The sequence below is a fragment of the Vanessa tameamea genome, chromosome 6 (genome assembly GCF_037043105.1).
Source record: "Vanessa tameamea isolate UH-Manoa-2023 chromosome 6, ilVanTame1 primary haplotype, whole genome shotgun sequence".
NCBI classification, from domain to species: domain Eukaryota; kingdom Metazoa; phylum Arthropoda; class Insecta; order Lepidoptera; family Nymphalidae; genus Vanessa; species Vanessa tameamea.
Window position 1 is genome coordinate 6,067,419 of NC_087314.1, and position 26,827 is coordinate 6,094,245.

The following is a 26,827-nucleotide window of genomic DNA, read 5'->3' on the forward strand; positions in this document are numbered from 1 at the left end:
TGCGTACTTTTTTTTAAATTCGTGTGGTATTTGTACAGAATTTCATAATGATATTTTTAATGATAATAGTTTCTGACGGTATTGGTGACGTCAGAATAAATTACAATTACAATTACAATTGCCCTTTTTGAATCATTACAGAAATTATATCATTACAGAAAATTAACATCTATTTTAAATTCTAAATATGACTTATGTTATCAATGAAATAAAATACATAGTCCTTCATCCGTGTATGTTGATTTTATAATTAATAAATATGTTGTCTTGTATATGTAAGTTTGCTAAGTGCATTTACAATACAAATAATAGTCTTGTAACAGTTGAAACAAGTATTGTTTACATTGAAGCATTAAATAAGTTCTAAAAAAAATGTCGGGTGAAAATAAATTTCTCTCTTCAAATTATTTCGATAAGTCCTTATGATTCTAAAAAGTATTGTAATAATTGTATCAAAGACTCGATTAACATGAATTGTTAATCAAGTTCGAGTTAGATTTTCCGGAAGTCGTGAGTTATAAATGAAACTAGACGGCAACTATGAATTTAATACCAGCTATTTAAAAAGTATTTTATAGCAAAAGCAATTTTAACAAAGAAACCAATTAAACTCGCCATTAATACTATCAATAGGCCACTTTTAGTCTTTGCTATAAATGTTGTAGTAGTTTATTAACAATATTAGATACATGTAATAAAAAAATATTCATTAAAAGTTTTTATGTGTTTAAATTAATGTTTAGTTCAATAATATTTTCTCGTGTGATGTTTAGTAATTATCAAAAGTAACACGTACAATAACAGAAACTCACACTAAAGTGACCACAGATAAACAAACATTTCAATGCCCATAAGTAAATGTTTGTTCCTTATTGAATAGGACGTATTATCTAGAAAACCTTCAAGCAACCTCAGTATTTATTAAAAGTGCAATTTAAACTTTTTATTGATTTTGAAACATATATTTTATTATATTAAAATTATCACAGAACTAGCGGACAAAGATTTAAAGCTACGTGAATTTAGCATACTATTATTATATTAAGTGCTGTGTTACACTAACTAAAGTACTCGTACGAATATAAACTCCTATAAGACAGTTCTCATATGTCTTTTTCTATTTCGATGTCACTGGAGGGCGAGTGCCTATTCTTGACATTAATAATTCTGTGTAGAATAACTACGAGTCTAATTGGAAGATTGCCAACAAATACTTGTAGATCATCTTTTCGTCACAATCATAATGCACTTTGATCTATATAGTTATATGAAAAATAAACGGTTATATATTAAGATCTCTATAGAGAGACATACAAGTTATTGCGTTGTGAATTAATTTATGTATAAGTTAGTTCATTATTAAAATACAAGATTGCTAACACCAACTAAGATCTTTTACACCGGTTCGGATCGAAAAACTAGCAAGACAGTCAAAAGTTAATCTTGAATGATATTAATAATAAATAATTAAATTTTTATATTCTGCATCGATCAATATTTAATATATTAATTAGAGTTACAATTTTATTCCTATCGGTGCCTACAGGTATACGCTGTGGTAATAAGCTAAATATATTAATGCACAACGTTAACAATCGGATTATTTAGCTTATTAATAAGCTTTAATGATTTACAAATTTAATATTATTTAATTAAACACACTAACTTTCATTCAATTGACTCTTGTGAAGTTTAAAAACGGTTCTATATAATTTTTTTAAGAGATTTTTCTATAAATTTAAAGTATAATTAAAACTTTTATTATATTATTAATTTATTCGATTAAATTCGAACTAATTACAGAAATAGCGGATAAAGATTTGAAACTATGGGTTAAATTAAGGTTTTATGAATGTTTATAATGTGCGATACGGGAAAGCGATAAGTTGAATAAATCTTTGATAATTATTTTCCCTTTTTCAATCTCTCAATCAACTCGCATATCAGTATAATTATCTTTGCTGACTCTCAAGACTGATGTAGATATTTTTGAAAATTTACTCTTTACTACGTGCCAAAACTATAACTAGTGATGGGATTATTTATCACATCGAAGTTGAAAGCGATGTAAAACACGAATGGTGATTTTAAAGTTCTGTGTCGGTGTTTGCGTGAGTGAGTGTTGTGTTAGTGCGGTGGGCGGCGCGTGCGCCTTGGCTTGTCGGGCGCGCACGGCACCAAGGTGGTCGGAGGGGGGGTGTTCCGTTGCTGCGTGCCCTGGTGCGGGGCGCGCGCGGCGGCGCCCGACGACGCCGACTATGCCCTGAGAGAGGGTAGCCCTCAGCTCTCCCACCAAGAATTTGGTAAGTTGTATTTGGTTATATTTTTTTCACTTAACTAAAATCAAATTACCCATACCCTTATTTACCCAAAACCAAAGGCAGAGTTATTTACTGCTTCACAATTTTGCTACGTTATCTATATGGACTTATATATTATTATAAAAAAAGCAAATTACAATAAAAATACCAAAGTGCCAAGTATTTAATATGTTACCTTAAACAATATATCTATTTCCTTAAACTTCTAAAACGAAAATTAATATATCAAGACAAATTACTGGAAAACATAAAATTAAAACAAATGAGGGCTTACTAATATAAATTTTCATATTTCTTGTATTTAAAAACAACACTGTTTTAGGTAAATACTGTATATAAATTGGTATATTTTTCTCTCTGTTAAAAGAAGCGACATCAGTAGAACATTAATAGTATTTGCACATCCTTATTTAACTGCCATTGATTTCGCTAGTTTAATCGGTACACGATGTTGATTTAAGAACGGGATTACGGGAATAGACTCACATTATTAAACGGATAAGTTTATTTAAGAGCATTCAAGACTTAAAAGATTAAACATTATAATCAGGGCTATACCCTGAAACACAATGATTTGATGAATTATTTAAGCAAATACGGATCAATTAAGTAAATGAATATACATATGTAGCAACACATCGATAGGCGTTGGTAGCTGGTATAATGGAACTATAAATCTTGAGCCTTTGTCTTGAGAAGCGTAAACGTGTCTTGGCCCTATTTGATAGATGACTGCCTTTACGTTAGTAGGTGCAAAGTCTGTTGTTTAGATAGCCTGCCTTCGTATTACGTGTTCTAAGATTGAAGTACCGCAAGGTAAAAGCGGTGTCAAGATGCGGTGTGATGTTGCACTATATCGAGTAACTTTACCAATTATTTTGCAACATATCAAGTATTATATTAAGAAGAGTATTACCGCTTGTCACTAAGTAGCTGGTTAATTTATTTAAAAGGAAAGTCAACTGAAAAGTGATTAATTTTGTTTAGTATTCGATGTTCAAATATTTTTTTTTTTTTAAAGAATATATGGGCAAAATATTGTTGTCATTCAATCATTCGTACAAATAAGCTATTATATTGTAAAATAACAAGGTCGTTCGTTACGGGCTAGCAACATATCGTGTTGCTAAAACTGGGGGTTCGCGTATAAAAAACTCGTTACATCAATTAGTGCCGCTCTGACGGTCGTTTTGTAAAAGGATCGGCGGGACCGATAGCCGTTAAATATCTATTAGTTTTATAAAGTAAACTAAATATGTTATGTACGAGTATTTGTTTTATATTTGTGTGTACGTGTATGTATGTGTCAGTAAGTCTATGAATGAGTGTATATTTGTATGCACGTATGCATATGAATATCATTTGCCTCACATTTTAACAACAATTCTACAGCTTAACAATAATTTTGTTATCCGTAATATATTCATATTATAATACGTAATAAGTAAACAATTGTGTTAGCCTATATTTTGAAGTGTGTGTGTGTTTACGAAAAAATAGGGTCGAAAGTTTACAACAATAGACTGATATGCCTGTGGCCTTCCATTAGTGATCTAACCGCACTCAGTAATTGAATAATTGTGTCAACCGTAAATTTGTTTGATTAGCTTAAATTATAATTGTAAATTTATGATGGTCAGTAATTACGTTAAATGTCCTTTGTGTGAGTTTTTCTATATTATTTTGTATTGATATTTTTTTAATACTAATCCTTCAAGAGATAAGTGAAAAACTCGTATATTTACCTAGTAAATTACGTTTATTAGACGGATTTAGAATTTTGTTTGCTTATTTATTGTTGCTCATTTACGCAAAAATCACATTTCATATCAATCCCATTGCTATGAAACTTTTATATCAAGATAGATTATAGTTTCATGTAAAACAAGTCAGTAAGAAAATTTTCGGTCCGGCCTCTTTGTAATCGAACAATGCCAAAACTACAACAGATACACGAAAAATACGTACGTCAGATTAAATGTCAAGAGAAAGATCTAACACAGCATATAACATATATCTTATAACACACATTTTAAAAATTCTATTTTCACCTTTTTATTCAGCACAATACTAAGTTGGATAAGAGAAAGGAATGTTAAATATATTATAAAAATAGTCTTACTGTTAAATTATCGCTCGAGCAAAGTAAAAACTTGAGTAGAATAAACGTGCGAAATACTTTTTCAAAGTATGTCTCTGTTTCCTGCAAATGATAGTTGGAGTATGTTTATAGCAAGCTTATTATATGGAGTAGGCTTCCTAAAAGCAAGAGTTTCTTTGACAGCATAAGGATTGCGATCAGGTGTGCTTGTGGCTAGCGCAATTAATCAAAAAGTAATTAGTGAAGTAACATTCAATTAATGCAAACAACTGATTTGGTATGGTATTGCTATGATATGATAATCTTAAGAATATTAAAGTTTGTTTGTATGGATATTTGTTACCCTTTCACGCGAAAAGTACTGAATGGATTTTAATGAAACTTTACAATAATTAGCGTATACACCAAAATAACACAAAAGCTATAATATATAAAGGTATTGTGTGGATAATACCTGAAATTAACCCGTAAAACGCGACCGCAGCCGCGGGCGAAAATTAGTCATCAATATTTTTGGTTTATTTAATTATATCTAATTATAAATTTCCCATGCCGCAATTTGTTTTATAAGCAATATGTATTTGTGAGCAAAGGTTCTAAATAAAACATTATACCTAAATAATAATGTCGAAGATATATAAACAAAGGCAGCTTTATTATATATTGAGAAATTATTTACTATTTGTTTTACAATAGTTACGTTATTTGTGTGAATTTTTATTTTCACAAATACTTTTTCAAAATGATGTATTAAACACATGCAACAATACACACGCCCGTGTCATTTTGGTTTCATATTCAGTAAGATCAATTAGGCATTCGTGATGATAATTTACTTTTTTTAACTTTTTAAAGTTACCCGACTAATCGAGCTTTTTAATATTCTTTATTTGAAATACAGTTTTAAAGTTATTTCAAAGTTGGTACACACATATTAAATATGTCACGGTTATATATATTTCAATAGCATAGCCTTTAATAGTTTTACGCGAATCTATTTAATGGACACCTAACTCATTTCAATTGCCATGACAGGAGTTCAATTTATGAGACATGATAAATGTCCTGCTACTCGCAGAAAATATATATAATTCATAATTTAGAATAAATTTTAGTTAAATTATGCAAGTAGTTTAAATCAGTCTTAATTAATTGGTAGAATGTTTAATAGACTTTTGTCACACGATTGAGGTTGCACTTAAAATCTAATTTAATGCGAGATTCTATTGGCTTTATGTTTAGGATACCTTTAAAAAGAGGACTACAGCATTACGGTTGATTTAAATATTATTTTATGTTTTCTATAAGGAAAATCGATAATCGATAGCTTTCGTTCAAAATTATTGCAATTGACATTTGAAAAATAAGAAAAAGACCATATGTTAGTTACCACTGCTCATAGGCTTATATGCAATTATTATATTTTATATTTGTTTGAAACTACGGAACCGATTTTAATAATTGTTTTAGTAGACAGGAGGAGTAGCATAAGCCATATATACTTTCAGTAATATTTAGATTTTAGCTTAAAATAATGGTATTAGTGAAACAAGTCTAAAGATTAAGCGTTAGCAACACGCGTTGCGCTGAATAATCGTCCATTATACCTTAATACTATTTACTAAAACAAAATTAGTCTTTAGCAAATCTAATGCAAAGTCCGCGGAACCATATATATATCTGACTTTATTTAAAAATATAATTTGAAAACAGCGAAAAATCACTAATAAATACAGACTTAGAAAAGTCAGAAGTGCGAGCCGTGGGATGGAATTTTGGCGTTGCAGTCCAAAAGTATCGACACTAGACTTTCGTTGCTTATTTACATTAATATTTGACTAATATATGCATCATTCTTTTAAAACAATAATATGGCGAGATGACAGATATAGTGACAGTTTATCGTCACAAGCTGAATGCGAGCAGACCCGCGAGTTATAGCTGAAAAGTGTTGTATAATCAGTTATACAAAACTAATATCAGTTTATTAATCCGATCCATTCACTGCCATTTCAACCAATTTAGCTGCTGGAAATACGAGTATATTTCCTTCACGCTTTACGAATTTTAATGCGCTTATTGAAATACCTTTTGATATAAATATTAAATATTTTGGATGCATTCGCTTAGATTTTCCCTGACCAACATTTTTTTTCTCCGACAACGTTGACTTAATAAGCTGGATCTCTAATCTATAATAGGAATTACCTACTTATAATATATACCTACCTATAATATGATATACATAATACATTGATAGAAATAGAACATACAGATATAATTTTTTTCCATAATATATTGTGCAAGGTTAATTTGATGAGGGTTATTATATAGCAATCTGCGGTCTACGGTACAATAACAGCAGAATGGGTCTAACCAATTAGAAGTGGTCCATGCATGTCTGTATTTTCCTGCGTATTCAAAACGAATATAAAAAATACTATCTTTGCAACTTTGCTTTACTACGAAAGTTCCAATAGCCCAGCAGGCAATCAAGACTAAAATTGTAATCGTGAAGCTGTCTAGAAATAAAAATATACAGGCACATCAAACATAAACTCAATCACAATATTTTATATTTTTATTATATAAAAGCCCCGGCTGCCCTCGAGTAACATAAATGAAACTAAATAAATATAAAAATCGATATACTACCTACCGTACACGTACACGAAATTATTTGGAAATCATTTTCTGAATACACACGTAAACGTCAAACATGGTCGCCAGTTCAATTGATATGTTATTGAATTTTAAGGATTTAATATCGAAATATCTCGATTAAACGAATTTTTCGGATAGATGTTGTTGACTAAAAAATCATTCTTTTTTAACAATATATACCTCACTGATTAATCACGAAATATCAGAGTCTATAACACCTACAAACTTGAAATTTGGCAGGTAGGTTCCTTATAGGGTGTAGACATCCGCTAAGATTTTACAAAAGTCCATCCTAAGGGGGTAAAACGGAGAGTTTGTGATTTATTAACTTCGTGCGGGTAAAGCCGCGGGTTCAGCTAGTTATGAATATAGATAGATATAGATAGATAGAAGAGATTGGCTTATATATTCACACATAGTTCGCACCACACCAGCCTCGAAAAAACTCAGATCAATCCTTTGAGTGAGATAATTTAAAATTTATACATACTAAAAAGATAACTTAAATACAAGTTAGTAAATAATACATGAAGTCTTAGCACCTACGAAGTTTGTAAGCGACAATACTGTAATACTTTTTTAATATAACATTTTTCATTTCCAAAGTTATGAATCCAGTAAAACAAATAAGAATCATTTTCTTTCATAGGTTTTGTTAAATAAAAATTGCAGAATCATCTTTTACATTAAAACATCGTAAACAAACACAAATTTATATTTTTATTTATTTAAAAATCGATTTTCAAACATACTTCAGGGATAAATGCTATTCAAATTTTTATTCTTGTATATATAATTGGCAAGTCCGCTGTTTATTGATAAAGTTTCGACAGCTTAAATACCTCTACAAACTTTTAGACGTTCTGTCGAAGTAGACCTTTTCGACGTTTATTTAATTTAATTTGATGATTTTAAAGTGAGTGCAGTGTTACGGTGTAATGTTGAAATAAAAAATGTGACGAACCGAGATGACTCAGTAGAACACATCTTAACCGAAGGTTGTAGGTTTTAACATGGATTTTCATTTATTTTATTTGTGTTTAATTAATCTCACGCTTGGCATTGAAATATATTAATAATAAGCTCCAACACATTTCCATAAAAAAAAAAAAAAAATTAAAGGAGTTTGAATTATTTGTCAAAAAATTACTGTTTCAAATTGTAAAATTTTATAATCGAAATTGGAATACACAATGCGTGATAGCAATATAGATTGAAAGGAAATAGTAACGGTTTTGTAATGTGACCGCCGAGTGATGTATGGTGTTGGGAGCGGTAAATTCAAATATTGACTCTTGTCGAATCGATCCTTGTCGATGCTGGCTGCGGTCCGCATGTTTGGTTTAAATTCACATGGTAATTCTCCTAGCATTTAGTAGATGACTATGTAATTATTCATAGCAGCTCAATCTATTTGAATTGTTCGACATATCGTTATTTTCACCTATTTTTATTTACTTTACTTTATTGTTTTCGATTAAAATATATCAACATTTCATGTTTTATTTTGTGTGTATTTGATGTGTGTGTTTTATTTTACATTCATTGCAACTTAGGTTTTTTTGCGATTCGAATGTTCAAATTGCCGTTTTGGAGAACTTCGAGCATAATAATCATTAAGTATTATTATTAGTCTAGTGGATATTGGTGTCTTGTCGGTTTCCATTCTTTACAGTCCTGCGTTAGTCGCAATATGATCATATTACGATATGTATATTAGTTGTAAAATTTCAGTATCTTAACATAGTACTCTATTTTATCATATAATATATTTCACTGAAGCAATTGTTACAATAATTGTTCCTGTGTTAAATATGGAACAAACACATTTTATACCATAAGTAAATCCTTCTTTGGAAATAGTTTTTAGTGTTTATAATTAAACATATTGAATTATATTTATAACAACTTACTTGTAGTAAACACGTATACGTAAACGTGAATTTTTTATATCCTTTATTAGACTCAACTGACTTTGCTAATATAAAGATTGTGGTGAACCGTACATTGGAATACTCCCGTAAATAACATACAATAATATTGATGAAACATAAAAATAATAACTGTTTTAGTTTTGGTAAAATGTAAATACCTATATTAAAAGTAAATTATTTTCAAATCACACGGGCACTTCAATTTAATTTTTTTTGCAAAGGTCTTGCTGTATAATTAGAAAGAGTGATTGAGATATGGCAGCTGTGTGTCAACTGATACAATCAAACTTGTATCGTCAATCAATAATGTTAGTTCACTCAATGCGCCAATTTCAGTAACTTCTAATATTGCACAGTGCACACGGTTCAGCCTCGCAATAATTAATATCTAAGACGCAGTTACTGTGATTTATTTCTTATTTATCGAAATGAGGAAACGATTCACTCTTATAGTGTTACGAGCTTAAATATGTTGGATATTTGCCACGATTTGTCTTATGTATTTTAATGTGTATGTGTTTTGAACAAAATGTTTGCAGTACACTTAAAATAAATGAAACTGTGTGGTTTTTAAAACCTAATTACTGTTTTTTCATTGTTTCCCTCGTTTCTCTTCGTATTTTAAGGTTTTTTGTAATACCTCACTTGAAAAATCTTTCATTGTGGATACATTGTATTTTTTTACTCGTGTTTATTTTATTTGATACGGTCAACAAAACAATACTTTAATTTTTATTGATTGTCCTAGTGAAATCGTTTTTCAAAGAAACGTGTTTGATTAAGTTTTTTAAGACTATTATGTTTATCAATATATGTTTTGAATATACTGTTTAGATAGTTAGTTAATGATGCTGCTGCATCCCAAGGTTCAGGGTGTAAGTCCTAAGTTATGCTCATATGAAGTTATTAGGTAATTCTGTCCATAAATTATCTGAAGCAGCTTGAAGTTTGGAAGTAGAACTTGTAGTTCTCTATCTCAGAAATCAAGTAAAACCTTTGGTCTTGCACCTGACCACGTTTTGGATTGCCACCCTATTGGATTATTTATTAGAGTAAACATGTAAACTGCTATAATCACTCTTGTGCAGTGTAATTGATCTCCTCTGAGAATAGTCGCCCTGGCTGAAATCAGTCAGAAGGACATCGTATAATTTATACTTAAATAACAATTTGTTTTTCAAGGCATCAAAACTAAAGTCAGAATTTCAATATTGCGATTTAATCTTTGTTAATAAGTACGCGTGAGGCGTAAGCCGACGTACTTATATTAGTAACTCGATAAAGTCTAGAATATCATATTTAATTTCTATCATTTCTATTCAATTAAAAGAGAGATAGAACTTCAGCCACTATTTCTCGGGAGTAAGATTAGAAAGCTAATTGACTGAGGCTTAACGTGCTTGCTTTACATTGTCTAAAGCTAGCGTCTGAACGGTATCATTTTGACGTGAAATAACATGTTACAATGTGGACATTCGTATAGTTTGAACGGCGAGCCAAATATTTGCTACAGGATTGTAGGTTTTTCGACGAAACCTTTTGCGTATATCGTTATAAGTCACTTCAATGCACATACTGTAATATCACAATTGTCTGTACTTTGTCTGAATTTAGTTTGCAATGAATGAGTACACTTTTAGTAGACGCTCGCCGCGAATGATACGGTACGTAAATATTTCAGGTCATTTGCCAGCTTAAGACAACTAGTATCCTACGTGACTACTGCTCTACTCGAATATACCAGACTCTGTTATACTTTTAAGTTAAAGATATGGTGGAATATAAAATATTTTTTTATCAAGCAATTTTGATCACTTTAGCTTATTCATTTCTTAAACCATTAAAATCCTGAGATTAGTCTTTATTTTATTTTGTTTACACTTACATGCCTAGGTGTGTGTAGACAGGCATTTAAAATGTTTTTATGGCGCTGTATTATATTAATTATAAAATTAATATAGATTAATCTTATCGATAAAATATAAACACGGTCGCATTCTTTTTTTGTTATATTATATGCTATTAAAAAAATATTACATCAAATGTACGTCTATGCAGTTCACGTAAATATTAGCTTGAGTAAATCGATATAAAATCGATTTGCAATTAAGGTAATGACTAATACAAGTGATGATGCTTATAAAAAAAAATATATTAATCAATCTTGAGAGACAAATTAATTATGTTTGAAATATTATAAACGTTATATTGAACCTGAGGATTTAATTAACTGATCAAATTATAAGTCAAAGCTGTGGAACGAGAAATTAAATCCGAAAAATAATGAAGAAAATATTGTATATTAAATTTACTTTAATATAAATTTAAATACTATCGGTATCGGTCAATGACTTGAATTAAAAAATTGTGATGTAGGTTATGTATTATGTAATTTTAGGATCGTATCTTTAAAATATACTACTCGTACCGTAAACAGAGATATCATTGTTTAAGCAGAAATATGTACATAGGATGCTTTAGTGCTCGGATTAAGTAATGAATCTTGTCACCTTGTTTTGAACCTATTAAAAGCAGTTTATCGTCATACTATGTAATATGAATTACTATTAATAGCACGTCTTAGTTTCTTATATGTCGTATATTTGCTATTTCAGTTCGCTTGTTTAATGTTAATGACTGCTATATTTTATGTTTCTTAATTAGGTATAAGTCATCGACCTGAGATGAAGATAATATTTAAAATTTTGTTTAAATGTCGTCTAAAAATTTCGGTCGGGTAATTTTTTTTATGGTTTTATCAATCAAACTAATATAAAATTGTCTTTTAAAAATTATTTCGTTAGAGTTTTATATTTAAGGCCTTGTTTTAAATTTTTCAATTTATAACGTTCGTTATATTTAGTTTTTAATAAGTTTATTTTAAAATATAATATAAAACTTTTATTGATATAAATGCTTGGTTGTTGATCAAAATTATATATATATTGAAATTTCATCTTTAACCTATCAGTTTTAGAATTAGTTCGAAATTTGAAATACTATAGAACGGTTATTTTAACGAGGTCGGTCCCTCCGAACGTGAAGTGTATTGAATGTATATTTTCTTTTTCTTATACAATCGCATTCAGCTTTAATTTTAATCAATAGTTTTCAGTTTTTACGTTTAGTAGGTATTCATTCTCTACGAATATAAAGATTGACAATGTTACGAAGTAGATATACAACATATGGCAAAATAATTAGTATGTAATTGCGTTTTTTGTATGATCCATTCGGTTAATCGTCTTTGAAAATAGTTGAATTTATGATTAAGGTTGACACGAACCGTGGAATAAACTTGAATACATTACACCATTTTGTGCTATTGAATAATCAATTAAGTTTCATTGTTAAAGTTAAAATTTTATTTAGTTTTAAATTTTATTTCTCATCTTGGTAATGTCAACTAATAGTAAAATAATAGCCCTTAAGTGTTTCACTGCAAGGTCACATCGCCTGTTGAGGAAACACGTGTAACAGAATTTTATTTCATGTAGGGTTAACTGACGATGTTTTACTTCAACATTGAGCAAGAGATTTTAATAACTATAATTATTATTTATTTTTACCTTCTCAGCATACAGAGTTTCAGATATTGAGCTTAAAGGTAGTTAAAAAACATTTTAGCGAACTCTCTAATACTAAATAAAGATAAATTGATATCATGTAAGAATTATACTAGTATAAAAAAATACAAGAATAAAGTGATATAACAAAAATATTGTCTTAACAATTTTATTGGTACATAGAGTTGGAATTTAAACCTGCAATTTTCGTTTAAGATGAACTAAAGATCTATCCGTGTTCTATCCACTACGCCATCTCCATTCTTGCTCTCAATTAATCGAAGTTTCCAATATTGGTGCAGTATCATCATAGTTGGTATGTGAGGGCTATTCAATAGCAAGAGTTAGAGAATAGTGTGAGCGAAAAGTATTGAGGTTCAGTCTTAATTTTAGATTGCAATAACTGTTGAATTGGTTAGTCTTACCTTCCATTAATTTAATATTCTCAGACACTTCAGATTTTATTCGCACCAATTTCGGTGAAGTACTTTTAATTAATTTTTAAGCGTCAAACTGTAAGCCTACTGAACTGGCAACCGATATCGATATCATGGTATGCTACAAGTGATTAAAAGATTTTCTATCGTTAAGTTATTTTATGATTTAAATCTCATACGTTTATAAATTACGAGTGATATTAAAATTTTATGATATTGCAATAAAATAAATCGCTTTTTATTTATTTTCAATTGAATTTAAATTAAGGTAAATATTCATATTCATTAATTTAATCGTCGTATTTCAATTTAAAGTATTTGTTAAAATTCTGATCATTATTTCGATCAAAACTACATTTACTGGCAACATTGGTTAAAAATACGTTTGGATCTTTCATGTTAGGTAGGTACGTCGGTTAGGTTAGTTATATTTATCATGGTGACATGTGGGACAGGACCGACAACAAATTGTCCTTCCACTGACACATACTACATACATCTTACACATGCTTATATTAATGTCTTAGTCGAGAGCATTTTCAAGTGCTTTTTAAGGAAAAAAACTGATTTTGCTTTATGAGTGCTGATAATCCATTTGAATTTGGTTGACGTCAACGTTCTGTTGTCCCTGGGTCTGCTTTGTTATTTATATTTAAAATTCATTCGGGAAAGTGGAAAATAAAACTACAATTAATTTTAATAATAATTTAATACCGAGCACAGAATTAACATTCAAACATGAAAAGATTAACTTATGTAAGTAAGATACATATCTTCAATTAATCATAGTGAATATGAAAACTAAAATATTTTTTAAATTTTATTAATTTCTATATTGAGTCTAATTCTTAAACTCAAGAAACCGCCTTTACCGGCTGTAAAGGCCATCAATGTAGATATAATTCATCAAAGTTAACAGTAGTCAGTTAGTCTTAACAGTGCTATAATCTCTACGTGTTCATAATATAAACATAAATATTTCAATTAAAATATGAAATTCATAATAGTAGATCTATTTAATGAGATAGGTCTTGGCATGCCTTGAAAATATATATAATATATTTTGAAACTGTTAACATCTTTATACATAGATTTTATATCCAGTATTAGTATCATCAATAATCTTGCCAGCATTTACAGGACCAGCATCCCAAACCAAAGTTTACTTTCCGATTTAGTTTACAATTGTATAATGTCGTGATAATGTTCATCGATATATAGCGTACGAAATTATTATCTTTGTAGTACATCCTCTCTCATGAGCCACAAGTTTAGATAGTTTTTTGGATCTTGTAAACTTGTTAAATGGTTTGAAATCTAAGCGAAATATTAACGATTTTTGGATTGTTTGATTAGTAGTCGGTAGATTGTATAAACATAAAACATACTCGTATAAATATAAGCTCTATATTCAACTGTTTAGAAGATAATAATTATTGTGTTGGGAATTAAATCATACGTTCGGATAACCCAACAGTTTTATCCTAAGCCTTTTGTCAATTGATAATTACATGAATTTAATAATAGCATTATACCGGCTACAGCATCTCTATTATATAATGTATTACCCGAATTGTGTACATTACGAGTTTCCATTTAATTATTAGTGACACAGTTCTAAAAGTTATGTAATTTATATAGCCAATCGAATGATACAAAACAGTTATACTAAATAATTAATTTTAGTTAAATACATACATACATACAAACAAACACACATGGATACACACAAATACGAATGATAAATGTGATACGTATTTGCAATCAAAGATTAAAATATGACATCAAATACAGGTAAATATAAACTTGACATTATAGGTTTAAAAGTATTTTCATTTAGTTTCTGTATTATGACTGCTTTTAAAAGTGTAGCTCATAGTTACGTACGTCATTTGTATTCTATTCTCATTTCTAGAGCGATTAGGTTCGCTGTATAGAATGTACGCTACCGATACATTATTCTAATTACAATTCCAGCTTAACTATCTCTTCGCTTAGACGCCATTTCATTTGAACCAGAAGACCAGTTACGATTATCGTATTTTGTTTAATTTAATATATTATTTAATGTATATTATTATAAGCTAGTTTATTAAAGAATAGTTCGCTGTCTCCAATTTTTTATGTGTGCGCTAGTTTTTAGTAACGATTCGAGACTTTGTTTCCCTAGCATTCTACTCGTATTTACAAGTACATAGAATCTTGACATTATTGGCTCAAAAATTGTCATAAATAGGTTAAGTTTTTGAAATAAATTCAAAGACGTTTAATTGAAAAATAAACCAATGTGTGTAATTTTATACAAAGTGAATATTTAAAAGAAAACATTAAAATCAAGCTCTTAATTTTCAATATTTTAAACTAATAGGGTAAACATAATTTCATTTTAATTAATTGAGTAGCTAAAGTGAAGTTGAGTTTTTTAAATAAATCGCTAAACAGCAATACTTAGTATTATTGTGTTCCGGTTTAATTGGTGACTGCGGGCACAAGGGACATGGCATCTTAGCTCCCACGGCTGGTGGCGCATTGGTCTAATGTAAGGAGTGGTTAATATTTCTTAAAGCACCAATGTCTATATTGGTGGTGACTATTTTTTGGAGGTGCATTTGCCCATCCTACCAAGTAAATATATATAAGTATTAAGCTGTTGGTTAATGTTTTAGTGAAATTAAAAAAACATACTTATCTGCTTTAAAACTTTAAAGTAATACATAAGCGAATCCGCAGGCAATGATTAAATGTTATATAAGACCTTGCGAGTCGCTTAACGACTTTAAAGAGCTTGGAAGTACGCTATGAGATTAGTTTCAAGATCTGCTAACGTGGAACAGATGAAACTGTTCCTAAGTCGAAAAGTTGCAATATTATCTGTAATTTTGTTTCATTATAAGTTCAAATCATACACGTTTATAAATAATATATTCTTGAATTTATAAAAATAAACTCACAACTTGTTTGTTCTGTTAATTCTTGTTGTTTTTAAACTTCTGTTCGGAAAATGTCGACTAATGATCCGAATTTTTATATACTAAGTTCGGAAATGTTTTTTTTTTTTAAGTACATGTGTGACTTTATTTCTGTGTATGTGTATTATATATGTATGTATGGGAGTTTAAAATCGTTACAAGCAACGCGCAAGAAAGTATTTATTTTCCATATTTAAAATCGAAATATACATATATTTATTCGCTAACTAATCTGCGTTAGTTCGTGGTACGACTGCCTTTTGTATGATTATTGTAATTTGCTTAATTTTCATCAACTACTTATATTAAAATATTTGCGATATTCAGAATAAGAATTTACAGTGTAATTTATTTTTTAATAATTAATAAAGTTGTAGTATTTTCCACCTAGTTTGTAATTCTGACCACACGCAATCTCGGCAAGGTGGAAATTATTCGTAAAAGCGGTATTCTAATACAGACACGGAACGACGAGGGTGGAATACTTAATTTCAATGCCTGCATTTAATAAGTTATTTATATCTTGACGAATATCTTAATATCAATTGGAGCATTGAAGAATATTAAAATATTCTAGTAATATACGTTAATGAAATAAGTCTTTTGCTTTACATTAATATAATCCATAAAGTACTATAAATTTAGAACTTGATTATACACTTTTTATTGGTAACATTTTTGCTTGTTTACAGTTGTCCCGGAGACCGTAATAAGTTCTCCACGTCCACTTGGTCAACAATCACCCCTGCCGGGTATTGAAGAGGAGGACGATTCCGACTGGCCCTTAGAGGACGCCGCTGACACAACTCTTACACCCTCTTATAAAAGTACAAAGAGTAGTACCGATACCGTTTATACTTCATCAAGGAGTTCTGGGAAGAAGCGTAGTTTTGGTAGCCCTTCGTCAGTAAAGATATGCATTTCGGCGGCTGCGAGAAAGTCTAATAAAGCACGTACACGTGCCGTTGGCACGTCGTCGCCTGCCGGGCAAGTCGGTGACGACGTTGCCGCAGCAGCACACGGCAGAATGCAGGCTGAACAAGGCAGCATCGGCGAGCTCCAGAAGTACCACGGGAGATATCTCAAAAGTCGCCGACACACGCTAGCGAATGTCCGGTGAGTCTATTGTTTTGAGATTTACCGCACGGGTAATTTATATGAGATCAAGTTCGTTGCAAATTGTGTCTTGTTTGTAATACTAAAGTGTCTGAGGTTAATTGGGGTTGAGGTAAGTTTAATGTGCGGTCATTAGCCACGGATCGAAGCCGAACCGAAAGTGACAGCTTACTGCTGAATGTTGTGGTCGTTATAAATTAACGGATTGGAGCCCATTACAGTATTTATGTAATAAATATAATATAATTAAACAATACGTAAATTTTATATTTGTAAAGTAGGCACTATAAAGTTAGATTTACGCCTGATACGAAATGGTTTTAAAAGAGGTCTTATGACTTGTAGATTTAAGGCTCACCAAGTTGATGACTTATTAAAACAAGAATGTTTGAATTATAGAGACGATATAAAAAGGATCATTGAGATGATAATAATTTAAATAAAATAAAATATTTCGATTTGAATTATGAAACGAACACGCATATATAGGTGAATAATATTGGTCATTTAATTTATAGTATTTTAGTAGTTCTGTAATAGAAAAAAATAAGCCGTTATACGTCCCACATACACATCTTATATTCACTTGCTGATTGGCGAAGATAAATGTAGGTCTTAGATGTTTTTACTTTTTACTTTAACGAATATGTAATTTATACCAACATTTTCCTTAATCCTGAACAGGAGATAAAATGAAATATACGAGAAATACAGAAATATTTGCTCGTTTTTAAAAACACAACCTTTATTTATATTATATGGGTTTACACCTATTGTGCTCTATTGTTATACAAGAACAAAAATAAATATACTTTTATTTATTTTTGTCCTTTAAATATATTGTGTTCACTTTTTAACAGCCCGAATATTTCAGTACTATTATAAGTATTCATTTATTTTTATGTTTATTTGTTTTGTTGATAATTTATATAAAAAAAAAATAATGACTATATAATTATAAAATCAGAACGAAAACTGAAAATGTAAATTTATAAATCTCAGCTATCGAACCTCGCTTAAGTCGAAGTCTTTGTACTCGTATTGATTTGAGACACCTGCTTCGAGTTCCTTTGAAGTTGTCAAATGACAATAATTCATAAAATGTAATTGAGCAAAGATAAAATGCAGGCTATTAAAATTTCCGCAGAGTAATAATTATGTTTAACGAGCTCAGCTTTTGTTGTACAGATCTTTAGACTTATCTTTAGACTAGCTATCAAACGCAAAATTGTGATAAATTCTTTCGTTACTTTAAAAAAACGTTCGTTTATTACGTGTTAATAGAAAATTAATCTTCTTTAACCAAGATTTTGCCTATCGATCTATATTATTCATTTATTATTATTACTTATTTGCTATTATGTAATATTATTCTGCCGATATATTTTTTTCTTAGCTTTTACAAACGAATCGACTGTATAATATAATTTATTTGATGTGGTAGAAAAAGATGCGCCGAGATATTTCATATGTGGTTTAATAACTTTAGGCTTACACACATATCCTATTTTTAAGATTGATTGGATATCAATATTATGCAACAGAGTATAATGTTTATGGTTAAAAGTAATGAAATTATAATAGCGTAAATTAATGATATTACGTTATTTGGTGTCGTTGTGTATATTTTGAAAGGAAAACATTCTGTAATTTAAATTTTAATGAATGTGTTTATACCGAATATGGAAATATTAAACGGTAAGATTAAAGAGTCAAATAGTTTGCTTACAAAGTTTAAATTTACTTATTCAACGAGGCAGGTCTTAAGAAACATAATTAAATTAAATAAAGCCAATATGCTATATAATACGGTTTGTAAAACAAATAATCAACCAATTAATTATGTTTTTGATAATAAATTTACTATTTATACAATGTGTTTTGTATTTTTATGGTATATATAATATTTTTGGTCTTAGTTTCGAATCTCTCTTACTGAACATAATATACCAATCTCCACGAGAGTAACGTTAGTTTTCCTCAATGCATATCTCAATATGTTACATAACAGGATCGCGATTTATTACTATGCTCTGCAAAAAACTCTAATAATGTTGGTTTATACTTATATGGAGAATGCTTTTTTCTTGTAAAGAAAAATCTTGTTTGTAAAGTGACTATTTATTCAAAGTTGTGTAGCTTAGAATACATTATTGACATATAATAAAATTGTTTTTTTTTCTTCAAGTTGAATTTCCAAGTTATTTTAAATTCGAAAAATAGTTTTTCTACTTGATTTCACCTCTTTACATGTTACGTACTTATTATGATAAATCATATTCGTTGATCTGAACTGTAATAACGAATCAAAACGCAAAGAAAAGGCTTTTCGTTTCAATATATTTGAAATAACACTGTTACGTATGATAAAGAATCTTGTGGATTTACCAGCCCCGTATTACCGACGACCTCGAAATCTATTTTTAGTGACCACAGCGATCGCAATGTGATGAAAGAATGATACTCGTCTCTGATGTTATTATTAAATGGACCCTGAATTATATATACAATATTTTAAATAAAATTGCTACGTATCATTTTTGCATTATAATTTCTAACCGAATATTCAAAATTCGAACTTCTTTCGGAGAATATATTAAATATAATATATATTTATTAAAATCCTAGGTGAAGTCGTTCGACATACCTATATGTTATACGATTAATAAAATATAAAATTAATTATTTAACAGAAATCATCAGTCAATCAGTCAGTCATTATTGTTTTAACATATATCTTACTTACACGTATATAAATACGTGTAGATAAGATACAGTAGAGGTAAACTTAAAACGTTTTCATTTTAAGTTATTATAATAAAACTTACATTCGTTTAACATTGATCGATTTTATTAGGCAGGTCTTACTTTATTTTATTAGATTCGGTAAGGATTTCGTCCAATATGGGGAGAGTAAAAGTCGCTTGCGTTTAAAGTAAACAAGCTTACCTTCTATGTGTAATATTAAGAGAAATAGCTTTAGTAGATTGAAATTGTAATTATTTGTAACATATCAAATTATTTTACAGCTGTTTCTAAAATTAATACTATATAATAACCAGTAAGAAGTAAGTAAATGTACCACCGCTGGCTAAAAGCCTCATTTCCTCTCGAGGTCTGACCCACAGGCGTAGGACAGACTCGGGTTTGTAGTCAACATATGACCTTATTTTATTCGAGCCATGCAAGCTTCCTTACAATGTTTACTTGATCTCTGAACACGTCATGATGAATTATAAATTAAGCACGTGAAATCTTGGTTCTTGAACCCCGGGTTTGAACGCTCCAATTTGGTCAAGAGTCATTTATTCTTATCACTGAGCCATCGCAGCTCATTGTATGATAGAATGTGCTATTTATTCCTTAGACGGTAAAGTAATTACAATTCATTTAACGAGTTTTGAATGCGCTTTGTATTTTTAAGAAATGTTTGACATTAGTTGTCACCCTAACTAGATACGTGACCTCGCATTCGTCTGCGCTTTTCGTTAAATTTACACGTTTTTCGGCGATTCTAGCGCCGACGATTAAGAGTGCCTACAACGTAAATTAAAAACTTTTAAGCAACGAAAAACCGTACCGTTCATACATTCATATATTTATAAATTACATTGACTTGACATTATTCGAAATGAAAAATCTCTGAAGTCTCCATATAATGTTAGGGAAATATGTACCTGATACTTTATTGTAACACACGCACACATGGACCAGTATGGATTTATTGTAGCACTTCGTACGTAACGTGGGCCTTATTCGGGAAAGGCTTTGTTCAAATATGTGTATGTATGTAATCCATTCACAACATACCTGCGATGATTAATCGACGTCGACTGAGATGATTGATTTCGAAGGATCATCGGATTGAAAGTATATGTAGCAAATCCATTATAGTTACCGATGGGGCCATTTATACTTTGAAATAAATACGACACAAAGAGGCTGTTTATCGTTGTAGATATCATTCTGTTGGTACGTATCACAGTGGACTCCTCCTACAAGACTGCACTGATTTTAATGATTTTTTATGTGAACGTTTGAGTTGGCCCTTGAATGTTTAAGATGTTGTGATCAGATGCAGAATTTATTATGAATAAAATTCTTATTTCTCTAAGTTCCTAAGTCCCTAAGTCCGGTCAGGGCAGGCAACTAGTTCTCTATATAAAAAGGTTTTTTAATTAATGAAAGTATGATATTCATATTACTTTTAAAATGTCTGTAAAACTGATTAAAAGGGTAACTTATTTTTAATATAAATTAATAAATTCTAACAAGCCGAAAAAGAAAATCATAAAATTAGTTATGTTGATTACTTTTGCAATTTTTCTACTTTAAATTATTAAGTTTTACTCTTAAAAAACCAATTCAAGATGGACGCTAGATTAAATACGAGGATTTTAACAAAAGATCGAGTGTTCGATTCCTAGTGAGTATCAGTGTGATATGAAATCTAAATTATATGCTTATAACATCTCATGCTGAGCGGTGAATGAAAACATCGCAAAAAAACCTTCTTGTATTAGATAAAAAAAATTCACATGCATGAACCAATCCCCAACGGAGTATCGTAGTGAATTAAATTCCAAGCCTTCTCTTTAGAAGAGTAGGTTTTGGCCCAGTAGAATATTTATAACCTTTACTTTACTTTCATTATAGGTATTCAATAAATATAAACATCGAGATTTTTAATAAAAATAAGTACCAATGAGTTCGTTATGTGTAAGTGAGATTACCGCAGACCCTACCTAGCCGTATTACAAATACGTAGTGCTAACTTTACCGTAAACCCCATTTTTTCTTATTACTTCGCTTTATCCATTACATTTTATTATACCTGAAAACATAAAACTCTGTATAGCGATGGTTAAAATTACTATTAGACTAATATTTTAAATAGGAAAGTAAGACTGTCTTTTTGTTAAATCATTACTACTGAATCAGTGAACTGACAGTAATGGAGTTTGACTTGAGACTTAGCCTAATCCTATAATTATTTACCTATTTATTAAAATAGGTAAATAATTTATATAAAAATGACGTTAATGAAGTTGCCAGGAAAAGATAGATTATAATTTTGAGAAATAAGAATGTTTTTAAGAACAACAAGCTTATATAAGCTAATTTTGTTTTTTATTTTGCTTTAAAAAGTTTATTAAATTTATCTATTGGATATATATTTCTTAAGAAGACTTTATTGATGTCTATAAATCTCTTATACAACGTTTTTATATCGGATAAATTTGCCAATGTTTACTAGCAAAGCGCCCGGAATGTTGATTCTCATCTTGTATATTAAGCTAGAGCATATAACAAAAAATTATTACGAGATATAAAATTATCTTAAGTATTAATAGAGATTATGTACATTTTGAAAATATCAATATAAAAGTATCAGTAATTACTTAAATCAATAATAAGAATAACTATATTATAAATCTTATTTTTACTTACCTTAATAATACAGACCTGATAATCGTTCTAGTAGTAGAAAGTATAAATGCGAAAATACCTTCTACCAATTCGTATAATAATGTATGAGGGATATCCTTATCCCATTTATTTGGGGTCAGCGCAATATATTCTCCGTCACCGTCTGGGTTTTGAGTCGCTAAGTGCTGATGGTATTAATGAATGCGCTACAAACAAAAGAAATTTCTCGGTTCTAACGACACCCACGTGTTGAGATGAGGTGGCTTTATTCCTCTCAGCCGGAAATCAAACAGCGCATGACGTACACGGCACTGAGTATGTTAAATATATTATTTGTTAATTTACTTACTCTATATATATATATACATATTTGTTGTTAACGTGATATGTAAATCATGTTTAAAATTATATAATGTCCTTTATTTACGAATACAATTGCAATAGTTGCTGTTTAAAAGTTATATACCTGATCAGTAAAGTGATTCTGTAACAAAATGAAACTCGTCGTGGAACACGATCGTAATAATTTGAGCATCTGAAGGATATAGAAATCTATCCGAAACCTTAATTAAATCAGATGAAAAATATATATATGTTTTTTACACTATGATATGTCATTGCCACTCACTGTATATGTATAGTGAGTTGCTGTTCGTTTTTAAGGTTATAAGATTTTTTTCCAAAAAAAATATAACTACCTAATACTAAAAAATTGCCTTCTAATAAAGTTCAATACTTACTTTGTAATTTTCTCTTTTACAATTTCTAAATAATTACATACATGTTACTGAAACTATCTGGTTTAATTTGCTATCCATAACTGAATCTGAAACCGTTAAAATATAATTCATATATCAATTCGAAATTTAAATATCCATAACATTCCTGCCGCATAATGTTATAAGTTGTGGATGTCGTCATGTAATCAAAGTATTAAGCCAAAAGATATATTCTACTACTATACATCGTTTATAATGGACACGATGTAGAGTACGCCAGTTCAATGATATTTGATGTATTTATATTGTTTTATTGCACACGTAAAGAATAAAAACCACAACAGACTGATGTTTGGAAACGAATGATGGTTAGAAATAGAAATAGTTTTGAATGAATTTGGATTTATGTTCGCATCGTCAGGCTACAGGCTCAGACGGTAAACACGTGGTCAGCTGCGCCACGGTTATCCACATTAATATTTACGTAACTTGCTTTATTGCAATGCTTTTGGTACATGTGATATACAAACTATAGTTACATGTATTTGGCTTGTGTAAATGTTATAGTTCTTTGTTTTAATGTTTGTAATTTCGTTTTTTATTTTAGTATCCTGGAATGAATATTTATCGACGGATATATTATAAATAGAACAATGGATATGAATAAAATGAGGTCTTATTTGGAGTGTTTTTGGTTCAATTATAATTAATTGCACGTTTTAAAGTTAACTTTTGTCATTATTTGATACTTTTTATGACATATAAATGAAATTTATGCATAAATGTAAAATTAGCAATAATCTCAATTGTGAAAGATATATGTAATAAAAATTACATTAATATTAATTTACAAATATCATGTTGTAATAACACAAGTAATGTCAAAACAGGTAAGGTTCACAAATTATGAATCCATAAAAACTTCTGTAGATTGAAAATGAAACCAAAAATTTAGACGGTGGGTGAAATGTTGATTACTTTTCAGAGTAATAATGTACCTACAGTATCTTGCAAACGAAATGCATTGATCTGACTGGAGCAAATTGAACGAGAACGGCGAGTCATCATATTTATCCGTCAATTCGAAATGTGAAGGTTGAAACATTCATTTTCGTACGTTACATTCGTTCGAGCGTCGCTTAAATTCGACTCGTATTGATTTTGATTCGAATGATAAATTTACAAGTTTTTGTAGTTTTAATATTTACAAAAAAAAAAAAAAGAAATGTTTCATTAAAAACTTTTATTAATTTGTTTCTATTCAATTATGAACAGTCTTTTCAGCTAAGTAGTTTTGTTTCTTCACGTAATTACTCTTTTGAGAACGACGAAAGACATTACACTTAATGCAGGAGAAACAACAGTAATGTCCGGTGTGGGTGTTCATAATGACCAGTGTTCCCGGTAAATACTAGCTAATTGAGATACTAAGTTAAAGTAGGCGCTATGGGTGGGGGATATAAGAATTAATGCGTAATAGACGAGCTAATAGCCGTCTCTTCGTATCCCTTCGAGGCAGATTTACGAGCCACTAAACCACAAGAATACTATTTTAGCAACTTATGCTCTGTGTATTCTGTCGTTAAAAAGTCGGTCAATGATAAAGTCTCAAACAAAATCAAGTACGTGCAAAGAACAGGTTGCATCAGAAGTCTTAGTCTTATATTATTATTTTTTTGTACATATTGTTATTACCACCTTTTTACATAATTTAAGTTCACATTTTAACAGCATTTATTATTATTGTGAAAATTTATGTGGTAGGGCTTTGTGTAAGCTTGTCTAGGCAGGTATTGATCAGATTCTGTTACAATATAGGAATGGCTAAAACAAACAAAACATGATACGCATTATTTTCGTTTCGATTTAAATTAATAAAATAAATAAAGTAATGATATATATACTTCGTTGTTATATTGCAAGTATATAGTTAACGCACACACATAGGAGTAGAAAGAGGTGGCGCCGACGGGACAAACCGGCATACGAGAGCGTCATACCGTATGCCGTCACGGTAAGCCAGTCAGTCTAACATCCGAGGCGAGCCAATGTATGTATATTTCAAATCAACAAGATAACCTACGAAAAAAACTTGGCATCTTTTGCAGCCAGTATAAATATATAAGATAATCAATAAGCATTTTAAAAAAGGTTATACTTATTGTGATAAATTGTCAACTATATGCGTTTCTGTTACAAGCCATTTATTCACTTATAGAAAAGAAATCGATATTTAGGTCATTGTAATACACCCTAGATACGATTGTATAAATGTTTAATCTATTCGTGTAGCAGAATTGCAACGGAGTCGTGCTTTCATGTACATTGAATTTCTTCAAATTCACATTGATTTTTTATTGTAGGAAGGATGTTTCTTTAATATATTTTACTAGCGAATGGTTTGTTTATCGAATGAAATAAAAGTATTAGATAAATTAGTAAAAAATGTTTTGAAATTGTAACAGAAACGAAACGTAAGCGATTTTTATTTTCAGGGTATTAGGGTTCCCAAGGAAGGTTAGGAGTTGAGTGTTGAAAATCTATGCCAACTATGTCTAAACTCACAACTCAAACGTCACACCTTGTAATTAATTATGTTCTGTCTTACTCTTATATAAGCATAATTCGCATCTCTCTTTCCTTTAGCAAAAAATGAATGTCCTTAAGTTTTATAGGGTCATAGCCCAGTTGGATAGGATTTGGTAGAAAGACATAAATTTCTCCATAGACGTGCAGATTTGCTCGGAGTTGAACTTCAAATAATGCATTATTTGACGTTCGTATTTTTGTTCCAAATTGAACTCGCAATCTTTACTTACGATTTAGGTATTCTGTTCAGTGTTTGGACAATTTTCTGTTTTCGTGCTACTTATTTGAGTTGACAAAAATAATAATCGATTTTACAGTTGAACACGAAGCGAATTAGTATAATAACTAATGAAACAGTAGTATGACAACAGGCAAAATTAAAGCGAAGTTGACTTTTAGTAAAGCCTTTTCACAAATATAAAAGTCAAAGCAGTTTTATGTATACAATTATAAGTCCCTGACATTTATAATGAGTCATATTCAGTTCTTCTAAATATTGTATTTGTAATAAAAATATTTTGTAACAACATATTAAGATACATACTGATTAAAATTTGGATAATAAATTTATTGAACCGAGATAGCTGTTATAGAATATATTGATTTTAATCAAATGTCACGGAGTCAAATGTCTCTCTAATTGATTATTTCATAAAAAAAATATTTATTTAAATTTAATAATCATTCTATGCCATCGTCACCAGATGATGGAAAGAAGATAGAAAATGATCGTGATAATTCTGATACATGTTTATAAAGTAGACTATAGAGTATGTTAACAGTAAGGAATAGATTCTTTGTAATTTGGCAATAATACTCTGTATCTTCTTTAGAATCTTTCAGGGTGAATAACTGTTTTAATAAATAATTTGGAATAATTCTGTTCACTGAAATTCGTCATCGGTTTTCTTGTCATTATTTGAAATTCCATCCTCACCACCTCGATATCTGTCAACTCACAGTGTAATTTTTATGGATTCT

The 26,827-nt window shown here is 29.8% G+C and overlaps 1 protein-coding gene across 3 annotated transcripts in view; it reads left to right on the forward strand.

Annotated features, from left to right (window-relative positions):
- LOC113393514 (3',5'-cyclic-AMP phosphodiesterase) overlaps positions 1-26,827 on the forward strand; it is a 335,667-nt gene that overhangs the window by 59,023 nt on the left and 249,817 nt on the right. Inside the window, exons 1-2 of one of the 3 annotated variants that reach the window (XM_026630451.2) lie at positions 1,846-2,303; positions 16,685-17,108. The exons of 1 other annotated variant lie outside the window; for it this stretch is intronic. In XM_026630451.2, the coding sequence (XP_026486236.1) occupies positions 17,020-17,108 (89 nt within the window). In that variant the 5' untranslated portion in view covers positions 1,846-2,303; positions 16,685-17,019. Of the gene's footprint in view, positions 1-1,845; positions 2,304-16,684; positions 17,109-26,827 lie in introns of those variants that run through there. One more of the 3 variants, XM_026630453.2, reaches the window with a different exon arrangement.